Source organism: Falco naumanni, chromosome 7 (genome assembly GCF_017639655.2).
Source record: "Falco naumanni isolate bFalNau1 chromosome 7, bFalNau1.pat, whole genome shotgun sequence".
NCBI classification, from domain to species: Eukaryota; Metazoa; Chordata; class Aves; order Falconiformes; family Falconidae; genus Falco; species Falco naumanni.
Window position 1 is genome coordinate 23,165,082 of NC_054060.1, and position 26,411 is coordinate 23,191,492.

The 26,411-nt window shown below is 44.5% G+C and overlaps 2 protein-coding genes and 1 long non-coding RNA gene across 4 annotated transcripts; 1 reads left to right on the forward strand and 2 right to left on the reverse strand.

The window, feature by feature from the left end:
* Positions 1-398: 398 nt before the first annotated feature.
* CHRNA3 (cholinergic receptor nicotinic alpha 3 subunit) lies at positions 399-8,775 on the reverse strand. 2 transcript variants are annotated; one of them, XM_040602047.1, is made up of 6 exons: positions 8,240-8,775; positions 5,835-5,974; positions 5,710-5,754; positions 4,392-4,501; positions 2,095-3,106; positions 399-587 (listed from the first exon to the last, which is right to left on the reverse strand). In XM_040602047.1, exons 1-6 carry the CDS (start codon positions 8,292-8,294, stop codon positions 459-461), a joined length of 1,491 nt encoding a protein of 496 aa, XP_040457981.1. In that variant the 5' UTR covers positions 8,295-8,775; the 3' UTR covers positions 399-458. The 2 variants fall into 2 exon arrangements, with proteins under 2 accessions (XP_040457981.1, XP_040457982.1); XM_040602048.1 differs by lacking the exon at positions 5,710-5,754.
* Positions 8,348-16,625, forward strand: LOC121091828. Its single transcript, XR_005829053.1, has 4 exons — positions 8,348-8,455; positions 9,847-9,977; positions 15,338-15,506; positions 16,546-16,625. It is a non-coding gene; the product is annotated as an uncharacterized LOC121091828 (long non-coding RNA).
* CHRNB4 (cholinergic receptor nicotinic beta 4 subunit) lies at positions 12,004-26,411 on the reverse strand. Its single transcript, XM_040602050.1, has 6 exons — positions 26,177-26,411; positions 22,369-22,514; positions 20,542-20,586; positions 20,313-20,422; positions 16,296-17,268; positions 12,004-14,243 (listed from the first exon to the last, which is right to left on the reverse strand). Exons 1-6 carry the CDS (start codon positions 26,229-26,231, stop codon positions 14,103-14,105), a joined length of 1,470 nt encoding a protein of 489 aa, XP_040457984.1. The 5' UTR covers positions 26,232-26,411; the 3' UTR covers positions 12,004-14,102.

The window sequence follows — 26,411 nt, forward strand, 5'->3', positions numbered from 1 at the left end:
AGGGCATTCATTCAACTCAGTATGAACTTACCCCAGAACACCCTGTCATGGTCTAAAGAGACTTGGCACCAGACTCGTGGAAACAAATCTAGTAGCCCATAGCATTCAACCTGTCTTGACTTTCTGAATATTCGTGTAACTTTCAGTTTCTTTATCAACACCTTCTTAAACTATTCCTGTGAAGTTCAACGTACTACCCACATCTTGTCCAGTTACTGCAAAAAGTAGCTGTCAAGCATAGCTTATATTACTTTGAAATTAGCTGTCGTAAAGGTTAAAATTTCATGCACACCCCCCATTTTTAACAAAGCCTTCTCGGTCAAGCAAAGTTGAGGCCAAGAGACCCTTATTCTACTACACATAGAAGAGACATGAGGTACTGGGGTGGGGGTGCAGAGTTGGTTGGCAGAAGTTTTATTTGATTTCACAACATAGTATTTCATCTTTATATTTCATCTTTACATTTCATCTCCAGCCATCAAAGGTTGTAAAAACAATCCTGCTGTTCCTAGAATACATACCAGGATGAAAACCCATAGAAAAATACGATCGATTACCATGGCAACATATTTCCAGTCATCTTGAATCTGAAAAATAAATCGAATAGCAAGTAGGCATGTTTATTAGCTGAATAACTTACATTGGCAATTAGTACCATTTTATATAGGAAGCACGGTTTGGGCGATTTGGGTTTTTTCTCATGTGTAGATGTCTTTCATACATGCACAACTTCTATATCTGTTTTCATTGACAAATTAATTAATCTTGAAGAAGCTTTATTTAAATATGCTATTTGTGGCAAACCCAAAAGCTACTACTTTAAATAACAAAAGTTGTTCACCAAGACACTGAACTTCACAAGATACCACTCTGCTTCCGTATGCCAAAAAAGACAGTGTTCTTAGCTTTATGTTTTATGTTCTTAGGTCAGATCAGGTTTGTCCAGAAAACTTTACTCAAACAGTCTGCTCCTACTGCTCTTTAGGCAGTATGTAAAAAGATGAACAAAAGTTAATTGGTATATCATTATTTGGTACATTGCTTGTGTAGTACTGAAATTTGATTGTTCTCATGCATGGTATAAAATTCACCTCCTTGCCCTCCGTGTAGAGAGGGAACCAAGTTTCCAAAAAACAGATTTTTCTAACTTTTTTCTTTTTTACAGTGGGCATTATAACAATTGTGATGCTGAAGTAGTATATATATTATATATTAATAGTAACTACATTAGGTGATCATTTTTGTTACTCTTGAGATTACAATTTGAATTTTTACTTCATTTTTCTTTACAAAAGCCAATAAATAATGCATTTGTTGGTTTTGAAATTTTGTGCTTTTTAGCTTAGAACTTATTCATTAAGGCAGTCTTAAATCCAGAACAACCCTGTATTTTCTATACCAACTAATAATAAATAAAGTTCTGATTTCAGCATAAACAAAATAACTTCATTTTAAGTGCCATACTGCAGAGGATTTAAGTTCAGTGACGACTGTGGTGGTGTGACTACTGCTCTTTTGAGGACCATGATAAAAAGAAAACTTTATTTTTTTTATTGCATTAAGATGCAGTTTGATGAAAGATGATGGTCCCAGTCTTGCAGCTGTTGTCTCATTTAGCTACAGCACTTTGCAGCAGCAGCAGAATAAGCAACGTCATCACTGTGAAGGACATTTATTCTTATTTGTTATTGACGGTAAGTTGTGGGAGGGAGAGCGTAACTTTCTAAATGCCAGAGTCAGCACATTCCACTACTAGGATTATAACTTGGAAGATCCTTGTAGGATGGATGCTCCGGTATATTTTCCTAGTAATGGTTACCTTAACATGATTCACTCAGTATATGTGTTGTCAATAAAGAGAATATTGTGCTATAGAGCTCCTCTCCAAAATTATCTACATTCAGAATTGCACATATTTGTGATACAGCTTGGGTAATTTACTTGTATAAAAATAATGGTCTGTGTTGTCTTTTTTTTTTTGTTGTTCTTTTTGGGTGTGGGGTGGAGTGGGATGAAATTTCTTTTTCTAACAAAACAAACACACTAATGACAAATGGCGTCTGCAGTTTGAGTAATAGTAAAATATGTTCTTACCTCTTTGGCTTCATTCTGCATTTTCATGTTTTCTGCAATGTATTTTACACTTTCAATAGCATCTCTCATTTCTGGTGACAGAACTGAAAATGAATACAGAGGATCTACAGACTCAGAGCTTGAACTTCTTGTGAGATTGCCACTGAAATCAGAGAACTTCACTCGTTGATAGTGACAACAGCTGCATGCCATATCTTGACATACAAAGCCATCTTTGCAGCATTTGGTTTCAGAACTGTTGAAGCAATTTAAGTTTGAAAACTCAGAAGTGAAAAATGGTTTTGGCTTCTGATTATTCTCCTCATCACTGGCAGGCCTTGTCATAAACATGATCCTGGGAAGCAAGTTCAAGAAAATGGTTCTCACCCACGCAGGCATTGTATGTGTCTTGGGTGTTCTGTAGTGCACGTTAAGTACAAATACTGTAATAACAATAGATAGAGTTACAAATATCATGGTGAAAAGGAGGTATTCCCCAATAAGTGGAATTACCAGGGAAGTAGAAGGTATGGTTTCTGTGATAACAAGAAGGAACACTGTTAAAGATAGAAGGACCGATATGCAGAGTGTCACCTTCTCACCACAGTCTGAAGGCAAATAGAAAACTAATACAGTCAGAAAAGAAATCAGTAGACATGGAATAATCATATTAATAGTGTAAAATAAAGGTAAACGCCTAATGTAAAGAGAATACGTGATGTCTGGATAAATTTCTTCGCAGCAGTTGTATTTAATGTCATGTTTATACCCGGGAGCTTTAATAATAGCCCATTCTCCGCTCTCCCAGTAATCTTTCAGGTTCATTGTAGAGCCAATTAAAACTAAGTCAATTTTGGCTTTATCGTAAGACCAGGAACCAAACTTCATGGTGCAGTTCTGATAGTCAAATGGGAAGTAGGTTACATCTATTTTACATGAGCTTTTAAATATAGCCGGAGGTATCCAGGTCACGTCACCCGTGTATTTTAACAGGGCCTTTGTCTTGTCATCAACCTGGAAATCCCCAACTGCACTGTAAATCAAATAAAAATAACACAAATTAGAATGCAACTACTACAGGTAGTTTTACACATTAGATCTATACATCAACTTATCTGTTTTGGGAAAGTCAGCAATTGCATGTTGACATGGAGCTGAATTTCATGTGTGGGACTGAGTTAGCAGCTGTCATAAACTTGCATAGTTAAACTGAAATAAAGAGCTGTATAAATCTACCATTGGGAATTTGAAAGGAAATAGTCTCCCTTCTAATAGCGTGGCTCAGTGCAATCAACAGTCAAAACTACAACAGGACACTGCAGATGGCAGTCCAACTGGACGATTATTGTAGGTCCCTTCCCACTGAACTATTTATTTTATTCTATTCTGTTCTAGATCTTGTAGGTCCCTTCCCACTGAACTATTTATTTTATTCTATTCTGTTCTAGATCCAGCCCATCAGAACCCAAGGGCCGATAAGAGGATACCTGCAGTACTGGTATTTCTACCTCTTCTGTGGACAGTGCAGGTAGTAACTATGGAAAGAGGGATTAGGGTTGGAGTGTATCTTTGGGTAAGGTGAGGTGTGTTTTAAGTCCTGCACTGCTATTGTGATCACACAGATCACATAAGATCCACCTGACAATGTAACTTGTTTCCGTAACAAAGTAAAACTAAAAAGTTACTATAAAGTTTTGAGGCCACCCTTAGAAAAGGAACGTCGTGGCTGTTGTTCCACAGACCTAAGTTTTGGTTCTGTGTAGGAAAGTTCTTTTTCTCTGAGAGCTGCCTCCCTCCATAGATAAGGGATGCATTTAGTTACAGTTTGGCTCCTCACAGTCTCAGAAACTGACATCCAAAGTGAACTTTACCTGTGGCTTTTATATGTCAATGCTGTTATCGTAAAGATGTCAAATTGTTAGTTCAACTGTAAAAAGTTAGAATTGGCAGGGTTTTTTCAGTTAATGGTCTGACTCCCAGACAAGAACTCTCCACTCTAAGTGAACTTCTTGCCACCTCCCTTGTAGACAGTGATAAAAATAATAGTAAAAGTGGGGGCTTGTGAAGGGGAAAAGCAAAGTTCACTTTGGCCTGCTCACTTGCCGCTCCAGGTTAGGAGCTGGCTCCTGCCCAGGGATGCTGGTGTAGCATGGAGGTGGGTGCAGCAACAGGGTGATGTGGGACACAGGCGTGTTGAAAAGCAAGCTTTTCCACTTAACTCGGTGCACCTGAGGCTGGTTTTATTTATTTTTTTTTCTACTTCATAACATCACTCCCTTTCTTCCCGAATTAAGAAGATAAACATGCAAGAGTCTTACTTGTTATATAAAACAATATCTGGTTTCCAGATCTGGCCAGATGGTACTCGGATGAATTCAGCACCACCGTAGTCTGCTGGATTCCACCGAAGCTTGTAATCATTCCAGATCTGATTATGGAAGAAATAAGTGTATATTAAGTTTGTGAAGAAATGGAAATTCAATGGACTAGACTCAAACCACATGCATGTCACTTCTAGGGTTGTTTTATTTTGGATACTACAGCGATTAGGTGTTTCTTTAGCAAACACATTATGTCTGGTGTGTATTCACATGGAGGTAGGGGTGGGCCTGTTGATCTAGGTGTGACTGACACGTGCAATTCCATGTCCCAGCAACGTCCACTCAGTAGCTGAAACAAGGTGAAAGAGAGTGTGGGCCTGTAGTAATGACTTTGGTCTGAGAATACCAGGTATCTGTGAGGTGGTGAAAACAAATTCATGGGAGGCTGTGGTGCCAGGTGTGAGTGTTGAGCAAAGGCGCTGGGTTAGGAAGGGTGCAGGTGTCGTTGCTCAGTAAGTAACAGGCTTCACTCAGGGCTGCTCAAGCCCCAGTTTAACACTGTTGACTATAAAGCCGACAGCAGGAACTGAGCTGGTTATTAAGCTGACCGCAAGGGTGAGTAGTTGCATTTTTAATCCATAAAGCCCCGTTTAAGTGAAGTCAGCGTTTGCCGTTTGTTCTCCCTTTCGCTGAACAGCACCAAGGGGTGCTGAGCGCGCTCTGAGGTGCCCCCCCCCCCGCGCCGCTGGGAGCCCGCAGCGCAACAGGGCCCTTAGCAGCGGCGGCGGGTAACGGGGGTGCCGCGGCTGCTTCCCTTGCTCGGCCCGCCTCAGTGCTCAGCACCCCAGCCCCGTGCAGGGCCGCGGGCGACGGTGCCCGTGCTGCGTGGGGGGGGGGGGGGTGGCGGCGGCGGTGCCCGTGCGGGGGCGGCTGCCGGGGCAGCCTGGCGGGCGTCGCCACTCAGCGCTGCGCGGCCGCCGCTGGGGGGGCAGCAGCGCGCCGGGGAGGCCGTCGCCGCTACGCACCGGCTGGAGAGCGGCGAGGAGGGGACGCTGCTGCTGGGGTCCCGGGGGAGGGGGGGCTCCCCTGCCCCCTGCCGAGGGCGCCCGGCCGGCCCGCTGCCCCCCGCCGTCTGCGGGCCCTCGGCGGGGGGCACCGCGCTCTCCCCGCCCTGGCGCGGCCCTTGAGTGTTGGGTGTCCCCGCTCGCCCCGAGCGCCTCCCGCGCAGCGGAGGAGGTGAGCGGGTGTCTGTCGGTGAGGGGGTCTCGGTGAGCGGGTGCCGGTGAGGGGGCGTCTGTCGGTGAACGCTACTTACGTGCTTCAGCCACAAGTTGGTTTCCATTATCTGGTTGACTTCGTCCTGGAAAAGAGAGGGGGGGGGGGGGGGGGGTGAGGGGCGCCGGCGCGCGGTCACGGGCGCCCCGCGGAGCCGGTACTCACCACCTTCACCAGCTGCGACATGGACACCTCGAACTGGATGATGACGGGGTCCGAGACGTTCTTGACGGGACGGACGAACTGGTTGTAGCTCTCGAAGAGGGCCGCGTACAGCCGGTGCTCGGCCTCGGAGCCGCCGCAGCCTGCGGAGGGCGGCGGGTGAGCGGGCGGGGGCAGGCGCCGTCCCGGGGCAGCGGCACTGCGCGGGGCTGGGCCGGGGCGGGGGGGCAGGGGAGCAGTGAGCTGGGGCGGTGCGCTGGGCCTGGGGGGCGGGGGGGGGCGGTGCGCTGGGCCGGGGGGTCAGTGAGCTGGGGCGGTGCGCTGGGCGGGGGGGGCAGGGGGAGCGGTGCGCTGGGCCTGGGGGGCGGGGAGGGCGGTGCGCTGGGCCGGGGGGTCAGTGAGCTGGGGCGGTGCGCTGGGCCGGGGGGGGGGGGGGGGGGGGCGGTGTGCTGGCCACGCCGTGTCCCCGGGCTGTCAGCGGCTCAGCATCCCCGCGATGCCCGGGGAGCGCCCTGGCGCAGCGGGTAGCAGTGGCAGCAGCAGTAGCAGTGTGCCGTGCCCGGCGTTTGCTCAGGCTGGGAGAAGGAAGGCGATGCTGTGACAGAGCTTTTCGCACACACATCTCTGAAAATGGGCTCGGAAAAGAGTTTTGGGGAGTTCCTGGGGAACTGGAGGTGGAAAACTGCTTTCCCACCACGGGCCCGGTGCCCAGGCCTGCCGAAGCAGCAGGGGAAGGGGAAGCAGAACCCGGCTGGCCAGGGTGCCTGTAGGCTGCTGGGTGTTTGCGATAGGATTCCCAGGATCTCTTTGCTATGTGTTTGCGATAGGATTCCCAGGAAATGAGAACTGTGCTTTCCAGCCTGAGTCACGATATTGTGATTATAGTGATGATAACAGCCTGCCTGTTAAAATACTTTAAGTAGGATTAAAAAAAGATTAACTTATTATATTAAAAGATTTCTCAGCCCATTGAAAGGAACATGCTAATTACCCATTTGTTATTCAAAGTGATTTTTTCTTCTAATATATTCCTGTTGCCAGTTTAGCCACTGAGAATTGATGTTTGAGGTGCCCTGTGGCCAACTGAAAAGCTGCAAACTGAAATTCTGAAACAAGGTCTTTCAGCTGTTGGGGTGAGGCGTGGGAGCCGTATTTCCCACTGCCTTTCTGCTCTCGGAGCTAGCTAGGCAATAACCGTCCTGACAGCTGGGCACTTTAAAAGCCAACGGCCTTTTAATTTTAGGGGACTCTCTTAAACTCTCTTCTGGACTCTGCATCCTCAAGCACTCCAACTGAAAGACAGGAAAAAAAGACCTGTTTTGTCACTTATGGATGACACTATGCAAATCTGGCAAAGGCACAGACCTGAAGTCTGTTGAACATACTCTACAGTTCCTTTGAAATAAATACAAACCTACAGACATTTGCCAGGATGTGCTTGTTTTTTTGCCAGACAGTTGTTGTCCAGCTGAGAGAGGTGGGAGGCAGAAGCATCTGCAGGTGACTGATCTGTAGTGTTTTACAAAGCAGGTGTTACTTTCTGATCTTTGTAAGAGCTCCCTAAGACAAAGGGTCCCCCTCCTGTGAAATTGCATTCAGCCAAAAGTTGGTTGGTTTGGGGGGGTTTTGGTCATTCCCCCCCCCCCCCGCCACTCCCCCCATCCCCTTGTTTGCTTGGAGGGAAATCTTATTTTCAGGTTAGTGAAATCATTCAAGCCAACTTGCTAACTAAAAAATGAATACATTTCTTTTACACTTCTTAACTGCTAGCCTCGCCCTTATTATTTATTGATATCTTGTATCAGATCAAGATTTCCTGGAATAAATACTCCCAGATCTTTTAGGTAAATAATTTTAAAGCTAGATCTTAATGAATCTTTTATTATAGTCAAACCCAAATTGCAAGCCTTTTTATATGTCACCAGCACTCCAATTGATACAGTAGCATCCACTTTATCCAGAGAAGTGCATTAATTTTTTTTATTATTTAAGTGTTTTGGTGTTTTGCACACCTGCAGAGAGAAGGTACACTGTTTGCAGGACTTTAAGTAAGTTAAATAAGCTGTTTAATATTGTCACTTCTTGTGGTCTTTTCTACAATATGTAAAACCACACCTTTACATGTAAGGGGCTTTCTCAATTTTAAAATGGCTTTGGGTTTCCTGTTCGGCACATTGAATCAGGACTAGTTACCTACTTTACAAGGAGAAATTAAAAAAAACCAAAAAAAACCCCAAACCAACAACGAGCTATGTAACAAAAAGAGCTGTACTAGGATTCTGTATGTTTTTTCCATTAGTTTGGAGTGAGCTTCAGCACTTCTTAAAAATAATTTGTGCCAAAGCCATTACCTTTTCAACCCCCCCCACTCCCCTTCACCAACAAAGAATAAACAAATGATCACTCACCTTGACAGAGAAAGCAAATAGCAGCAGTTAGAAAGAGAGTGTGCGTGCTCTCCATGGCGTTACGAGTTACTGCCTGTCCGCAGAGGCTGCTGGAGATGAGCTTGGCTGCCAGGATTGTACGAGGATGGGAAGTACAGAAGCTCCACTCCTCCGACGTGCGAAATGCCTGGGAGCAGAGGACCCTGAGCACCGTTCTGCGCAGTGAGCGCCCATCAGGTTTGCTGTGCTGCCCCCTTCCCAGCTACCCAGGCTGTCAGAGCACTGCAAAGAGCAGATAAATTGCAGAGAAAACAGATGTTGTTGTAGGCAAAGAGCAATCTTCTGGCAAGGATTATAGGCAGGAGTCCTTACACTGGTGCATAAGCGAACCCGGTAATCTGACAACACTGGAGATTTTTCTAGTCAACTGCTATTCAGGATCCTTCTCTATCAGACGCTCATGCCAACCTACTAGCTGAAGTTTAATTAATAAAAATCTTATAATTGAATTATGCTGAAATGGATATTGGCATTAGGGATGCCTGATTTAGCAGTGAACTGAGATCATGGGACCTGAATTTCCAATTATGCTGTTAATGTTGAGGTTTTTATTCCTCCCTGTGTCTCATCTTGCAAGCACGTGTGCTAGGTGCTTGACTGTATAAAAAGGATGTGCTATTCCCAGGAGTAATCAAAGGCACGTGCAACTGTTGACAGAATCTAAGCCCAGAGTGATACACGTGGCAGCTGCGACCTGGCAAGAGCCAGGGGGTTGTGTTGGAGATCGAACTTGACCAAACTGTTGAGAATAACTGTCTTTGGACTGGTCCTACTTCCATGGTAGGTGAAATTTGGGAAGGGGGTTAAGAGCATAGGATCCCAGGCTGATCCCACAAAACCTTATTGTTCAGGGGCAAGGAGGTGGGAGAGAACAGGGAGTTGTGTTTGGAGTTCAGTTGTGAAACCATGATTTGCAAAGTGGCTCGTTCCCCAGGTGCCCGTCAGCTTCCTTGTGAACTTCTGTGGCCCTTTGTGCCGCCTGCTTAAACGCCCGGGTGCTGCAGGGCTCACCATGCGGTGGTGGTTGCACACATCTGGGCAGTCTGTGCGGAGGGGGGAGGAGGAGGAAGGACAAAAACGTGGGATTCCCCCCTTGGCTTTAGAAATGACGAGAGAGAAGCCCTGTGGGACAGGAAGCTGCACCTGAGAGGTGCCTCGCTCCCTGCTAGGGAAGGATAAGCCGTGACCCCACTTGGCACGGTAATAAGAGGCAGCACTGGGAGAAAAAAACCCAGGCTGGGTTCAGCTCAGCTGCTCTGGGTGAAGAGCTTGTTTATCCTGTTTGCTCTGCCTCTCAGACCATCACTCACTCCATCCCCAGACACATGCTCTTATGATAATTTCGGTAATTCTGTTAGCTTGGAGGAAATGGGCTTTACTGTCCATTTGATTTTATTTATTTTTTCCAGAGAACTCAGCCGCTTGGTCTTTTAGTTTTTAACCCTTTGTGGATACTTTTTTTTTTTGCCTTTCCAGGCCATTGAGACTAGACGTTTTCCCTTTCTTGCTGTCTTGGTTTCCACGTATAAGCAGCATTATAAATGAGATTTTTGTTTGTTTCTTTTTAGTCCCAACTAGAAATGAGCTAAAGCTTCAAAGATCAGCTCATAACCCATGATCCCCAAAAGTCCATGCTGAAGCCTGAATAATTTAGAAACATCTGATCTACAGAGGCCGCAAAGAGCCGCTGCATCAAGAGGTACAGGTATTTTAGCTTAATTTGCCTAGTTACTGAAATTTTACTAACAACACATGCTAGAGCTCCTGGTGAAATCAGCTCAGGTTTGTGGTAGGATTATTTTTATGGCTAGGGAGAGTGATATGATAAGAACACGTCACCATGACTGCATTGCAGAACGACATAGAAGAAGATTTTGTATGGATGGGGGAAACTGATCTACCCAAGGAGATCTGCAGTAACAAACTACATAGCCTTTGCTTTTTAACATGCCAAATTTAGGGGTGTTTTTCTTTTGTTAAGATTTGTTAAGATCAGATCTTAGTCAACTCAGGTGATGATGAGGAGACTATTTTCCCACCTTTGCCTGCGGTATTGATGCGCCCTCTATAAAAAGTCAACACTGCTGGTCTTCATGGTTTGCTGCGCAGAAAACCAGCAGGAACAGTCCCAGATAAACTCACCCGGACACGGGCAGTGCACATGTGTGGTGGTGGCACTTGTACATGTTCTGGCAGGAGACGGGACTGGTCAGGGTTTAAGAGTTTTGTAATAGAGGGAATGGGGAGGGAGCCAGCAGAGGCTTTTCCTTGCTAGCAGGGAAGCAAAGCACACTGCTGTTGAAAAACAGCTTTAGTGAAAAATGCATTTTGAATGACCGCTTTTCTTCTTTTTTTAATGAAAAGCATTACTGTAAAAACCCTGACAAGTGGAAATGTTGAAGTGTAGTTTGTTTGATGAACTGTGACCTTATCATATTCGTATCAGCCTGCAAGATGACATTTTTAGTGTTTCCTTTTCTCCAGAAATCTCTTTATTTTCGAAATTTTGCCAAAAAATCAAAGCGGAAAACCCTACAGTTCTTTGACGAGTTAAACTGGGAACAGTTCTATGTATTACGTAGGTGGAGCTGCTGAGGGTTAGGCGAAAATAGCATTTCCCATTTTGAAAGCACAGTTCTAGGAGGTCAGATTTTTCAAATTTTTAGGACTTGGTGTGAAATTTTCCATTCTGAACTATTCCATGGATGTAATTATTTCTGGAAACTTTTTAAAAAAAACGCAGCAGTGGTTTCCAAGAACACAGCTAGGCAGGGGTATATTGCTTCACTTGTGATTAAGAAAGGAATGAGGTGGCCACAGCCATGGGAAGCCCCGAGCCCACCCTGGTGGTGAGGGGCTCCAGCTCCGCGGGCTCTCCCTGGGGCCGGCGGGTGCCTTCGGGAAGCTTCTTCTGGGTCTGTCAAGGCCGAGAGCTCCGGCCGCCCGTGCCCGGTGGTCGCTGCTGCCGGAGCTGCCGACCCTCTGGGAGCCGCTGTCCGCGCCGGGGGTTCGGCGGAGGCTGCAGCGCCGGGCGGTACGGCTTCAGCCCGGGGAGCGGGGGCGCTGGGGCCCGTTTCAGCTGCACCCGGGGGGGGTGAGGAGGGGGCGGGGGGCCGGTTGGCAGGAGAGTGAGCGCAAGACAGAGCCGAGAGCGCTGCTGGTGCTGGGTGACGGGAGCGGGGGGGGGTCCCTGCCCCGCGCGGGGTCGGCAGCAGGCGGGGGGGCTGCGGGGGCCGCAGCTGCCGGGTGGCCTTGGCTGGGTGCCCCCTCCTCCCCCCGCCCCCGGGGGTGCGCCCCATCCCCCCCCGCCCCCGAGGATGAGCCCCTCTCCCCCCTCACCACGCCCCCGGGGCAGAGCCCCTGCCCCTCTTCCCCCTGCCCCCGGTGAATATGATAAGGTTCATCAAACAAACTACACTTCAACATTTCCACTTGTCAGGGTTTTTACAGTAATGCTTTTCATTAAAAAAAGAAGAAAAGCGGTCATTCAAAATGCATTTTTCACTAAAGCTGTTTTTCAACAGCAGTGTGCTTTGCTTCCCTACTAGCAAGGAAAAGCCTCTGCTGGCTCCCTCCCCATTCCCTCTATTACAAAACTCTTAAACCCTGACCAGTCCCGTCTCCTGCCAGAACATGTACAAGTGCCACCACCACACATGTGCACCGCCCGTGTCCGGGTGGGTTTATCTGGGACTGTTCCTGCTGGTTTTCTGCGCAGCAAACCATGAAGACCATCAGTGTTGACTTTTTATAGACGGCGCACCAATACCGCAGACAAAGGTGGGAAAATAGTCTCCTCATCATCACCTGAGTTGACTAAGATCTGATCTTAACACAGCTCCCAGGGGCTACCTGTGCCCCGTCCCCTCTCACAGCTGTTGTTTCGGTTGCCTGCAGAGAAATAGCTCTGCTCTCTAGGTCTGAGGAAGAGAAGATGGCATTTGAGGTGGGGAAAGCAGGTTTGACCCTTTTAAACTTTGTGCCACCCACCAGTCACCACAGGAAATGTCCAGAACGGTTGATGTTTGGAGAGACGACCAGAGCATTGCCGCCCGCTGGGAGAGGAGCTGCTGTGGTCATGGGCACACCTGCATTAATAGGCCTGTCCTACAGTCATCCCTCACCTTCTCGCCTGTCCTCAGTGATGGACACCGTTACAGTGCGTAGAGGAAGGGGAACGGAGGGGAGGATAACTGTTAAAACCATTCTTTCTTCTGGCGTGTGACTTAAAGGAGGTACTGCTGCTGCTCACATAGCCTCACCCACTCCACTTCGGATGCTTTTTCGTTGTATCTGCCGCAGGCGCCAGCACCGGGCCGTGCTGCAGTACTCAGGACCCTGCAGAGCCCTTTGGGTGCTCAGGGTGGGTGTGTGGCAGCAGTGCTGGGGAGCTCAGCGCCTGGGCATGGGGGCAGTGAGCACAGGAGTCAGCAAAGGTCCTGGAGTTGTTCTGCACGATTGGAAAGGGGCTGGTGTAGCTGTTTCGGCATGTCTAAATCTACGTAGTCATCTGTAGCTGCCTGGGAGTGGTGATCTAGGTAGTGTAGCTCAGGTTTGATGAGGGTAGGTAGAGCCAGAGCTGTCTTTGCCTGTGGCGTGTTGGAGGACACAGGTTTAGGTGTTAGCTCGTCCTCCCCTGGGACAGAGGAGCCTCAAATCCCCTTCGCTAGCAGCACTGGATTTACACAGTGTGATCGCTCGTCATCAGTTGTACCTATCGACAGTGGTAAAACTGTTCTGTGTCCTGACAACACCCCGAGGAAAAGCTGAGATTGGTTTAGCTGGAAAAAAGCCAGGAGCACAGCCCGCTTCTCCTTCTGCAGGTTACAAGGTACAGCGTGGTGGGGCCGTCCTGTGACAGGAGTCTGGGGTCTGGAACTTTCTTTTGCCAAAGGCTGTTAAGACTACGTGTGTTATGCGCTTGCCTAGCTGGTTTGCTGAGGATTATACTTAAATCCACATTAAAATCTCCCCAGCAAAACATGCAGGTCTTTGCTCTCGGGTGTTTTCTCATTCCAGCTCCTTCCACAGTTGCCTTCTCTAGATGCTTTCCTGTGCTCTTAGCCTTAGATTCATGAACAACTACATGAGCCCAACTACATGAGCCGTCGAAGTTGCAGGAACATTTCAGGACTAAGTCTATATAAAGGAAAATTTTACATTTTATTTATATCTCATCACTGAACAGAGTATATACATGTTTGTTTATAATATTTTAATTTGGCCTCTGCTGATCAAGCAGCTTATCAGACATGGCAAGGTGAGAAACCCGTTAGTGGTTACTTCAGCACTATGTCTCAGTTTCTCAGTTCAGTTTTAAATATCATACTCAAACAACAAAACAGTGATTCCACCTGTAAAGTTCTTTATAAATCTGACACAAATAGTTTTGATGCATATGAAGGAAGTAAATGTCAGAACAATACCTTCTTTGTAATAGGGAGATTGCAGTATTCTAAGGAAAGAAAATGTCCTTTCTGAGCCAATGTATGTAAAATACTTTTAAAAATAATAATCCGTGTGTGCCAGGATGGCATACTGTATGGTAAAAACCTTTCTCTGAAATGTTCAGACCTCAAATAATTGAAGAAAAAAAGGGCCAAGATATCACCAGAAGTCCTGAACTCAGAAAAAATAATAGTTTTCGGTTTGATCTGGATTTTTTTCCCCCTATCACAATAAGTCAAGTTCTACTTTCCATTCCCCTACTCTAAATCTGATGTAAGAGCAACTCGGTTGGCATCTCTGTTGGATTTAGCAGAGGGGAACTTAGAGCAGAACGAGACGCAACATCTATGTAGGTATTGACAATTTTAAATGACAACTAAGGGTTCACGGCAGCAGTGTGGTTTTGGAAAAGTGGCTGCAGAAATAAACCAACAGTCCCCAGGACACAAACCAGGACGAATATCCAGAGAAATAGCCTGTCCACTACCATGGCAACATACTTCCAATCTTCAATGACCTGGAAAAAAAAGCCAATTAAAGATATTAGCAATTTGTCTTGTTCTTTTGCTCTTCCTCTTGCTAATGCTGAACTTTTGTTTATGGAAATGAAAGGAAACAAATCTCAAGGTTCAGGGGATAAACTGACATTAGACTTGGGAAGGGATTTTTCTCCTACAACCATTCTGGGCAGTGGAGAAAAATACTGCAAATATTTTTCAGCCGTCTTTGATGCATCAGGTACTGAGCTTGGCTACCTGGCAGAAGCCAGTCCAGCAGGATGCACAGTATAATCCAATTAAGGATTTTTTTCTTTAATTTTAGTTTGCAGATGCTGTTAATTTCAGTGGGCAGAAATAGGTGGTGTTCACTGCTGTTAAACAAGGTTAGCTTCAGAGTTCTTTTCTTATCAGCAGTCATCTTAATCAAGGGTTTTAATGCATATTAATACTGTTGCTTTTATTAAAGTCCATTTTTGCCTTGCACGTGTTGTCTGTGAAAGTCATGGCCTGAGATTCTGTTCTCAGACTGAAGTGACTATCCGGCTGTTATTGTAAAGGGGAAATATATCAAACTTTGTTTGCATCTCAGGAATGATTATTTTTTGCTTTCTCATTGATTCTAGTTCCACACAGGACATCCTTACCTCAATGACTTTACTATGCTTATCAGTTACCTCATGTCTTATATTAGAACAGTACGTATTTTTCCTTCAGTGCACACTTTTTAATTTCCACTGCTGATAATGGGAATTGTGTGCTTCTGAAGTCAGACTATAGGAAATGCACATGAACAGTTCTTATCAGACCATGATAATGAAGGAAGAGAGCAGAGATTAAAATTAGGAATCTAGAAAGTGATATGTAATATCAGAGGGCTCTGAGTGAAAAGCATTCAGTTAATTTTTAATGTATAAAATACTTTTGAAAATTGTACTTAATATCAAGTGGAAGCTTTGTAGCTCCTTTAGTGTACAACACATTCTTGCAAGAATTTCTGACTTATTAGAAATTCTTTTTCTGCTCTATGAAGTCTGCTTCTGTTCAGGCAGTCTCAATGTTTAATATCTCATGTCTAATGTTAATAGCTGATCTTCTTTATTTATATTGACAGTAATTTCAGTTAGTATAAAACAGAAACTGCTCAGCAGCATGCTCCTCGAGGGACATCTGCAAGATCAGAAACCAGACATTATTTAATCTGTTCGGCTGAAGGAGAGAGAGCACAAAAGAAATAGAAAACCTGGAGCCTGACTGGGATCTGGGTCAGAAAGAGTTCACTGGTAGGTATGAGGATGATTTTTCCCAACCATCTTAACAAAACTCTGAACCATCTGAGTTTTTCTGAGCATTATTCACAGTTTATTTATATCAGCCTTAGTATGCTAGCTGTGGGTAGGGCAAGAGAAAAGGGCAGCAGCAGCACTGCTTGAATGTGACCTGGATAAAGTACTTCCCATAGCCAGTAACGAGGCTGATTTAACTAAAATGAAAAAGTGTCAGCTCTGCTGGCATTAGGATTTCAATCCTTCCCATTGTGTTTGCCATGTATGGATGGATGTATAGCCCGGAGAGGGTGTTTGCAAAGGCATTTTACTAATTTTCCTAAATCCTTCTTCTATACCCTGTTAGGTAAATGAACGCTTGAGGTGCAGGTAGGTTGTCCGTGTTAGCACGGCCTCGCCATGGGTTGAGTCACACACAGTGGAGAAAAATATTCTTTTTCTGACCTGGAACTGAGAATTATGGCCCCCCCTCGCTAAATACTACTTGAATGTGACAGCGCAGTTTTTTCAAGGGTATTTGATGACTTAGTGGGCAATCAGCATTCTCCCTTTGTAGAAATAGGCACGTTACTTTCCAGGAGAATATCGGTGTTTATTAAACTTCTATTCATTAAGTTCTTTTAACGGCAAAAATTACTTCCTCTTATAAGCTGTAGCCAGAACCTCTCTAAAAACTTCAGATAGCTGGGAAGTTCAAACAGGCTTTCTGAAGAACAGCGTGAAGAACAGAGGAGGATTGGGAGATGAAGTTTGGAAAGACTGGGATGATTTCTCATTTTTACTTACACTCTGGTCGTTGTCATCACTTTTCATGTGCTCTGCTATAAAACTGACTCCATCAATTGCTTCTTGGACTTCAGGAGAAAATTTTGTGCCTGTTCTTAACCTAAAATCTCGATGACTGCTGACATTGTCAAGAGTCTCAGTGATTTTCATATCATATTTTTTGGCAGAGGCTGTATTCAAAAAATAGGTAGAGTTCTTGTAGAAGTCGGCTGGCTCCATACAAGGATGCTCTGCTTTTGTCTTTTTGCAGTTGCACGGCTTTTGCCGTGGAGAATTATTTTCTGGACGCTTCATGAACAGGTAGGCTGGGAGTCTTTCAAGGAAAACCAGCTTTACCCAAGGAGGCATAGTGTGAGTACTTGGAGATCTGTGGTGGACATTGAGTACGCAGACGCTGGTAACTATTGAGAAGGTCACCAGTACCATCGTAAACATGAGATACTTCCCAATCAGTGGAACATCTAGAGATGTTGGAGGGACAATTTTGGAGATCAGCAGCAAGAACACAGTCAAGGCAAGCAATACAGATATGCATAAGGTCATTTTTTCACCACAGTCTGAAGGTAAGTAGAACACCAGGATGGCCAAGGATGTAATTAGCACACAGGGAATGATAAGATTGATAGTATAAAAAAGAGGTTTCCTTTTAATAATGAAGTCGTATGTCACATCAACATAATTGGGGTCCAAAGGATTTACAGTCCTTCTTCCTGGGAGTGCCACAATGTCCCACTCTCCACTTGGCGTAAAGTCGTCCATGCTTGCCATGGAAGTTTTAAGCACCATATCAATTTCTGTATGATCATATGTCCAAGACCGGAACTTTAATGTGCAGTTTTGTTGATCAAATGGGAAATGCTTAACTTCAATCTTGCAGGCACTCTTGTAAATGGCTGGTGGCAACCAGCGAATGCTTCCGTTATTCTTTACAATTGCATTTGTGTATAGCGAAACTTCGTATGTGCCATCCGCGCTAGTGAAACGGGGGGAAAGAGAAAGGAGAGAAGATAATAAAGCACTAAGAGGAAAAACATGGCTTAAAACAGAAGAGCTTTCACATTCTTGGTCTTGTGGGCCTCAGTTGTTTCTAGGATCAAAGTTTAGTAGTATTTTGATTTTGAAATCTGTGTTGTGGGGAGTTTATAGCTTGATAGGGAGATTAATGTATGCATTGCTCCCAATCAGAGAATTGATATTTGGTCCAACACTTAAAAGAAAATTTTAAAATTAGTATTAAATAATAAACATGCATATCTGTTTCATCCAAAGAACTCAAAGTATTTTGTAAATGTTTGTTAGAGTAATTAAGGCTTACTACATCTCTGAAGGCTGAGGAAAAATGAGATCATCCCACATGAAAAGGGAGGTGTCTTTGATCTGGACCACAGCCACTGCTAAGAGCACACAGCGACACTCCTAAATGACTTGGATGAGGAAATAACGATGAGCACTGTTAGTTATAAATGCAGGGATAGTGTAGGCAGAGGAAATGTAATTATATGGTTTATATTCTATTGTGTCAGTCCAGTTAATATTTACTTATTGCAAAACCAGAACAGACAAGCCACAATGTTCTTAGTGCCCACAAATGATCTTGGCTTTCTGTCTCCTCTAGCTGCCAAACATCCACCAGGAGAGTCTTTGGTGTGGTGATGGGCCCTGTCATTCAGGGAGAAGATCATCATCCGTCAGTTGTCACTGTCTTCTGTCCATTGTTTCTGGGTGAACAACTTAGGGCTGTTTAACCTATAGAAAAGTGGTCTATTGCTGATAAATACTGAATTTAGTGTTTCTAAGTGTGTTCACTGCATCTTCTCGGGTGTGCTGTGCAACACCTTATAAACTTGGCCAGTCAGACTACCAAAGGGAGGTGTGACAGCAGGAAGGAACAACTACTAGTGACTGTCGTGCTTGACAGATAAGGATACTCAAAGGTTTGTTCCTATGTTGATCAGTCACTTCTGTTAAAGACTGGGTTAGCCACTTTGTTAGACTGCAGAGAGTCTGGATTAGGTACATCCCACATGCCTCCTTTTGATGAACAAGTCTGTATGTAAAGAAATGCACGTAACCTAAAGACAGTATGTTATCTGCAGAAATGTAAGACCAAACGCACTGCAAGTGTAAATGAGTGAAGTTCAGCCGACTGTGGTTAGCTGGCACCCTGTTACCTGCGTGGAAATGTGCTCCTTAAGCGTTACTAAAAATCTAAGGAATCACTTGTTTGTTGATGAGACATCAGGGAAACAGAGCTGTTTCAGTGCTAGGGTTGGTATTATTTTTTTTTTGTAAGTAGGGAAGTGCTACACGTACCGAAGGCTTGGCGCATGTGTAGCTGTTCTCCCCAGCAGCTGCACTTGGCTCTGGAAGGGGCTCCTGGTGCCAGCACTGGTGCCTGGCGCGGCGCTCGGCCCCTCGTAGCTAATTCACAGAGGCAGTGCAGCAAGCAGCTGTGGAACCAAGCGGCTGCAGCGTGCAAGGGCCATTCGTTCATTGCCAACAAAATTGCTATTTTTTAGTGAAGAAATTGTATGTCCTTTCTGGCGTTTCTGTACTTCCCTGAGTTAGATACCATTATGCCATACAATGTATATCTGGACTCTATGCCGTACAATGTATGTAGACTCCCGGGCTGAGAATATGTAGGTTCTTCAGCTGGCTGCCCCTGGCTCAGCGGTGGGGCAGAAGCTGGGCTGCTGGTGCTCCGTGCCCTCTGCAGTCCTGTGTGCAGGCTACGTATGGACAAAGCTTCTGGGTGTGAGGATGCTCTTTGTGTTTTCCTTAGCACCTTCTGGAACTGACTGATGCCTATGAAACAGTGCTCCAGCAGCAGAAAGTTGCAGGGGGTTGTCCGTTATCTACAATTTTAATTTGAAGCTTTGGACTAATGTAAAAATCCAATATGGTGGGGCAAAAAGCTTGCTCCCCTACATATAAGAAGCCTTTTAAAACTGTTTCTTTCCATTCTAACAATCCATGAGATGGTATCATTTGGGAAGTAAGGACGGAAAGAAGCTGAGGGCAGGGGCACAATTTACCAGGACAAGATTTGACCAGAGAGAGTACATCCTAATCCACTGGCTGAATTATTTTGTGACTAATGCAGTAGTTTTAAGTATTTCTCAAATCTGATTTCCAGTAGTAGGATTCCAGGGACTTAACTCAGTTATATATAAACTTCCTAGGTTTCCCATCTGTATGTGTTCATAAAGCATCACGTGTTCATGAATTCATTGGTTTTCAAAGTATCATGAAACTATATTTAAATTTGGATTATTTTTTTTTCTCAAAGACTTGATGCCATCCACTTCAAAGCTTTGATAGACACTTAAAGCAAAATAAAGTTGGCAGTTACTTGTTTGAAAGAACTATTATGACTTTTGGTCTAGCACCAAGCTTTTATGTTTCTCAGTACTGTAACGCAACAGGGTCAAATGTTGACAGATTTATTACATATTCTTAAATTGATTTTTGAATGCTTTATGAAAATAGAACATGATTTGTTTTTGTAAATAAGTATTAATCCATGGAGTTCCGATACATGTAAATTTTGTAACAGATTTATGCCCTGGGGTCTGTGGTGGAAGGGAGGTGGGGGGAGGTAGGACACAAAAAGGTAGCTCAGAACCTAAGGTGTCTGATAGAATTCCAAACGTCTTGTCATCTTGCAAACATGGCCAGTGTAGGGCTATGCTTGTACTTACAGTTCATGCTTTTCATACAGTCTAATTTGATATAGATCTGTGTTTTAATTGTGAGCCTTGTCATGGATCCTCTGGTGGTGTAACAGCTCACGCTGCAGACATGGTCCAGATCTGCTGGAATTTCGTTAACCAAAGCCCTGCTTTACTACAGTTATCACAGGGGCCAGTTCCCCAGCCAGATGCAATGGCTAAAAGTTGTAAAATTCAGGTTTAGAATTTTATCAGACCTACTTCACTGGTTCTGATACTTGTTTCTTGATACAAGGTTAAAATTTTGTTGACCGTCTGCTTAAACTACAGAAGTTTTACTTACTTATTGTAAAGTACAATGTCTGGCAACCAGATGTGTTTTGCAGGTATCCTCAGCATATTTATGCCTTCATAGTCAGAGGGCTTCCAAGCCAAACGATAATCAGTCCACTCCTATGAGGAGAATTGGACAGTAGTGATGGAAGTGTCCAGACCAGAGTGACAGAACAGTCACCGCGCTGGATGAAGGCTGTCACGGTGGTGGGTTGCAAGGCATGCATGGGTTTGGTTACCTGGTTCAGCCAGACGTTTGTAGTCATGAACTGCTCCCGTTCGTTCTGCAGGAAAAAAGAGAGAAAAGTTGTCCTCTAAAATGTTTCACTTCATTGCAGTAGTAAAATTTATTCAGTGGGCTTTGGAGAGTATTTCCAACTGCACAGCATGATTTCCTCTAGTTTGTTTTGGGACAGTCTGATTTACCGGCTGGTAAGATGGCCAGTCTGTGCACATGGTGATGAACAATACCACCACAAGTGCAGGGCCGCGAGCGGTATTGTTGTGACAGGAGTGAGTGTGGCTATTTGGGAGCGATGACCATCACCCTGCTGAGCTGGTATTCCCCTCCCCGCCCCCGCCCTGTGGATTTGATTTGAAACAGAAGACACATCTGAGCACCAGGAAGGGCCAGATGAAGTTGTGTGCGGTTTGTGTAAGGCTGCGGTGGCTGGCAGCTGGCAGGCTCTGCCTCGCGGAGCTGCTGTGCTGGGCAGCGGTGCAGGGGTCTCTGCAGCAGAGCGTGGGGCAGGGGCTCCACTGGAGGCAACAAGGTAGGAGCTCAGAGTCAGGAGGAATTCTGCAGGGAACCAAATTAATTCTCTGATCCTGAAGGTGTTTGAGATTGTTTGAGCCTGTGGGATGCCTGGTTTTGCTTTCTGCTGGCAGAGTGAGGACACGGAGGGATGGAGACTGAGCTGTGCCGTTCTCTATCCTTGCCTGTTCATCTACTCTGTGGAGGTTGTTGATTGCCGGGGCCTGTCAGAGCAAAACCACCTCACTTTTTATGCCCAGAATCTGCAGCCTGGGAGGACGTTGTGCTGGTAGTAGCGGTGCGTTGTGTGAGGCGGCATGTCTGTGTCCAGGTGGAATGGCCCAGCGTTTGTCCCAGAGACATCTGCCATATGTGACAGTATAACCTGTATCCATCAATCCATCAGCCTGCACGTGTATGGAGGCTCATCTCTTTGTTGTTCCCTTCCGTTACATCAGTCTCTCTCGCTTTTCCTCTTGAGTTCCAGAGCACAAGTTACATAGGTCTCCTCAAGTCTGCAGCAGTCAGTCGCAGCCACCCACGCTCTGGCTGGGGGGCAGTTACCTGTAACTCCTGTTTCATCCAGGGAGAGAGCAGCAGACTTGAAAGCCCTGATTCAGGAAATTATTCCCAGTAAGAAGCTGGGTCTTGTTCCCACTGCAGTGAACGCTAAACCTCCCTTGGCACTGAGGTGTGTGTTTGTACCTTGGAAGGACTGTTACACGTGTGCTAACCTTGTGAGTGGGAATGGCTGTCAGACCCACTGGAGTTAATTTTTATTGAAGATGAGGAGTTGTTTACATGAGGATTGTTTTAACCACATTAAACTATTCCAGCTGGAACTAATGTGTCCTTTTCTTTACAATATTTTAGTAGTCTTTGCTGATGTGCCTGATATGCCGTGAAATTTTGAGCTGGCTTTGTTGCTTGTTTTCAGGCCATTCAGCCACGTTTCTTTGATGCAAACAGCAGGAGATGGTTTAGCACTGTGTGCATGTCCAGGGTAGATCCTGACCTGGTGTAACTTACCGTAGCTGTGCTGGAATCAGTGGAACGATTTTAATTTTTTTGATCAACGCGATTTTATTGGATGAAGATCTGGCTGCTGTCCTTTATTGCTTAGGCGTAGATTGATCTCCCTGTTGTAGCTGCATTCTGAAGTATTTTAAAACCAGTAAATTGCATGTATGTGCCCTGCCTACTAAGCAGTATTATGTAAACTACAAAATAACAGGATATAGTAATACCAATATGACTTAGAATGCTGTGTGGGTAGTAATGAATTAAAAGGCGCAGCCTAATTTGAACTTACCACACTGATGAGCTGTGCCAGGGAAACCTGCAGTTCTATAGATACCAACTGGGATGAGTTGACAGCTGGTCGAATTAACTTATTGTACCTGTCAGGACTCAGTAGGTGGTTCATTAGCTTTTCTTCAGCATCTGCTGCAGTGCTTCCTGTAAAACATCACGTAACAGGATTATGGAAGGGAGACCAAGTCACATGATGGAGGGATCACAGAATTTCTGTGCATCAGATTATTTTAATGAAATAATGAGGGGTTTTGATTTTCTAAAGACTGTAGGCTTGTGTGAACAGAAGGGTATGGTGCTTGCACCGATATCTGTTCTGCTGAAGATGACTGGCTTTCACAGAGCATAGATCAAAGCAGATCAGTCAGAACCCCTTGGGGTTTTTCACAGTAAAATATGAAGCTCAGATTATTAGATACTTTTGAGAGTACGTTCTGAAACAGAAACTGGGAGCAAAGCACCCTCTTAATAACAGAGTGAGAATGTTTCAACGGTCCAAATGCAGGGAGCCTGGCTGGGACTTCTCGCTTTAGTGTCATAGGAGACTGGTTGCAGGCACAAGTACAAACTGAAAGACTGATCTGTGCAGGGCAAACCCAGGGCTGAGCTGCAGGAGTCATAGGGGCTCTTTAATGATTGGGAGCTCTTTGGTAGCTGGTGATGTTTCTGGTTTAGAATGATTTTATTTAAAAACCTGGTGCAGTATATAAGCCTTATTGCATGTGGAAACAAAACCTGATTTATGAACTAGCACAAATACGGCAAATGTTAGATAGCCAAAGCTGGAGCTCAGTGACTGCAAAATATAGTATCAGCAGGATGCTATCGAACAAGCCTGAACATCCTCCATGGAGCAGAACGGCTTACGGCACAGCCCCAAAGGTGACTGCATCTGTTCCCATGTTCTTGCATGGCCACTGTAAAGCCATTCTCATGGGCTTTTCAAACCACTGTTGGCCACATAATAATAATGATGCCTGAGGTCCTGGTAACATCCTGCTAACAGAATTGACCTGGAGAGTTTCTGCTGTATGTCAAGTAATTCTGTGTTGTGTTATACAGCTGAAAGTGATGGACACAGGTGTTAACGAAAACAGATTGTAACCAAATCGATAGAATGGTTCTTCCATAGGAAAGGGCACTTTACCCTAGATATTGCAGAAATGAGGACAGTGTCCCTACAGCATACTTGCTTCATTATTCCCCAGAGCAGTTCCACACAGTAAAACCCACTGGCCATGCAATTTGCGGTACATTAATTTCTTCTGTTTTTTTTAATGTTACAGTGTATCCGTGAGATCCAGAGAAAGGCATATGGAGTATTTGCTAAACAGGGAGTAAGAAGCAGAAACCACAGAAGATTTGCAGAAAGATAATTTTGAGTTTGTAATAATCCTGTTCTCTTAAATCTGGTTTTAGCAATTGTATTTGTCTGGTCTGCAACCCCAAATGTATGGTGGGCCCTGCGTGCCTGCCGAGAGCAGCTCGGATGTCGAGGGACCGACTCTGTCAATAAACTTTATGCAGGTGAATGACAAACCACGACTTAATTATCAAAATTTATTTTTAAATAATTGCTCCCTTTAAGAAATTATTATCTGTTCTTAGGGAAGGGGTTCCTGTAATGAATAATTCTTTATAAAATCTCCACCCCTTTATAAAATTCCAACCTTTAAGTAACTTAATAATGAGAAATAAAGACGGAAGGGGCTGCTCCCTCCTCCCCCAGGTGCCTGTCTCGAGCACCAGTAGATGTCAGCAGTGCATTGCCTTAGAGGCTGCTAAACCCACTACCTCTGTCAATAAGGCACAAAACTGAGTGATTCTTGTAAAATGTTTGTAATCTATTTTCCGTTACAAATCTATATATTAACCAGGTGGCACCTAATGAGAACAAAATTGCCAGGCATTCAGGTTCATCCTTACGTGCATTTGATGATGTCAGCAGCCATGCATTTGAAACGCCTTTCTCCTCTCCAAGTTGGAAGAAACAGAAGTGCACAGTTCCCCTTGCAAACTGTTGTTTTTTTTTTCCAAATAGCACTAACCACCAGGAATGTTGCAGAGCATAGACTGATGCTTCTAGACAAATTATTTTAACAAGAATGATGAAGCAGTCCTAATTTAGGGGTGGAGTATTTTTGTGTACTGAAAGCAGTAATAGAGAAAACACATTGGGGTGGATCCTGAGCCAGAGAAATTGTTTTAGCTTCACTGAACATGCTACACATCTGCTCCACGACAAGGAGAGCAAATTGCCACATGACTTGCCATGCACATTCTGCACTAAGTTTGTTTTCTCTGCAGGAGTATAACCATTTAAAAAAAAAAAAAATTGTATCCAGATGCTTCCAGTTTCACAGCAGGAGAAACAAAACCACAAACTTCGTTTGCTTCCCTGTGCAGACTTTCCCTTTTACATGGTCTTGTTTAAATACATGAAATGAAATAACTAGTCATCCTGTGTTATGTTGTTTGTTTTCAGTGTAATGACAAATAGGTTGGAGTGATTTCCACAGAACAGAATAAGGAGCAATGTTGACAAATAAAGGCAAGCGCACTGTTACTGCTGTCTGCATCGCAAAATTTGACATAAGGCATGTTTCCTCTGTTTCCCTGACTTCAGTTATTTTAATGAATAATAGCATTTGTTATAGAAATAATATATTGTAGCATATGTTGTCATTTTTAGTCTTTGCTCTCTCACAAATAACTTACGTGGACAGTAGTGACATACAAATTCCCATCTGTAGTTAGTAAAAAGCAAGTGAGAAGCAGCAATAAGACAATCCCATTATCTTCTCTGAAATTACTTCATGATGTTGTTACTTCTCAGCATACTCTTGAGTAGAAAAATTTATGTAACCTCTTAGAGCAATGCATGATAATTTGGAGCACTTATTGTTCCAATGGAAGTAGTGGTGAATTTACAGTATTTTAAAGACAGTTTTAATTTCTACACTGTAATTAATGCAAATAAAAAGGAAACACTAATGGGTTTAAGAGTGTGTAATCTAGGAATCTAAAGTAGGCCCTCACTCTTCGTTTGTTACAAAGCAGATGTTTTCTGAAGTTGCCTTTCAGTGATGGAAGAAACAGAACAGCTGTGGGGTGAGTAGGTAATTGTGGGAAAGATGTGATTTTTGTCTCGGTTCAATTTCAGCCAGTTCCACTCTGAACACTTCTGTGGAGTCTCCCTGTGGGAAGAAGCTCCCACGGTAAATACACTATTTCGTGCTGCTGCCGGGCTGTGCGTGTTGGTATAAAACACATGCAAGAAATTGTGGTGGATGAAAGAAAATGTTCTTAATGTACCTTTCTGCTTTTTTAGCATATAATTACATATTTCAACTTAATTAAAACTATTCACATACTAATCAAACAAAATAAATAAACTTGATCCAATAATTATAGAGGGATGAGATCTGTCTTATTTATGATTCACATCATGGTTCATTTTTTTGTTGTTGTTTTTTCACTCTCAGCACAATACCTGCATTTCCCATCACAGATGATCCTGGGGGCATCTAAAGGGGTATTGTTTAGTGATTATCATTGTCATCTCCTACTGTTCTGCCATTTTACGTCCAACTTACTGTCTGCCCATATCCATCCTAGTGGATTTGCTGATACCAAACGAGCCAGAAACAACACCGAAATTATCAATTTCATGCATCCTCTGAAAGTCTGCAGCCTGCTGAGGCGATAGTTACAAATCGCCCGAGAGCTTCTATCACAGTCCTGCCTCCTACCCCCAAAAGCTATTGCTGTCCTGCAAGCTGTATCTGAAAGAAAAGATCACTTACCGTTCAGATAGAAGGAGCCCACTACAAAGAGAAAGAGGGTGTACGTATTCCTCATGGCAGTAACGGGGAGAGGAGGATTACTGCTCTTCCGTTAATGCAGCTGGCACTAGGCTCTGTTGTCAGGGGTGCACAAGGAAGAGATGGAAATGCAAACCTGAATCTTGGAGGCATTACATGCCTGGAAAGAGACAGACAGTAGGACCTGGCAGAAGCATTCTGCAAAGTGGAGTTTTCA

Coding starts and splice junctions, on each gene's coding strand:
- CHRNB4 (XM_040602050.1), bottom strand. CDS start 26,231: ATGAGGAATACGTACACCCTCTTTCTCTTTGTAGTGGGCTCCTTCTAT. Junction 22,515..26,176: donor GGGCTCCTTCTATCTGAACG/GTAAGTGATCTT, acceptor GATGTTTTACAG/GAAGCACTGCAGCAGATGCT. Junction 20,587..22,368: donor TGGCACAGCTCATCAGTGTG/GTAAGTTCAAAT, acceptor TTTTTCCTGCAG/AACGAACGGGAGCAGTTCAT.
- CHRNA3 (XM_040602047.1), bottom strand. CDS start 8,294: ATGGAGAGCACGCACACTCTCTTTCTAACTGCTGCTATTTGCTTTCTC. Junction 5,755..5,834: donor TGTCGCAGCTGGTGAAGGTG/GTGAGTACCGGC, acceptor TCTCTTTTCCAG/GACGAAGTCAACCAGATAAT. Junction 4,502..5,709: donor CCAACTTGTGGCTGAAGCAC/GTAAGTAGCGTT, acceptor TTCCATAATCAG/ATCTGGAATGATTACAAGCT.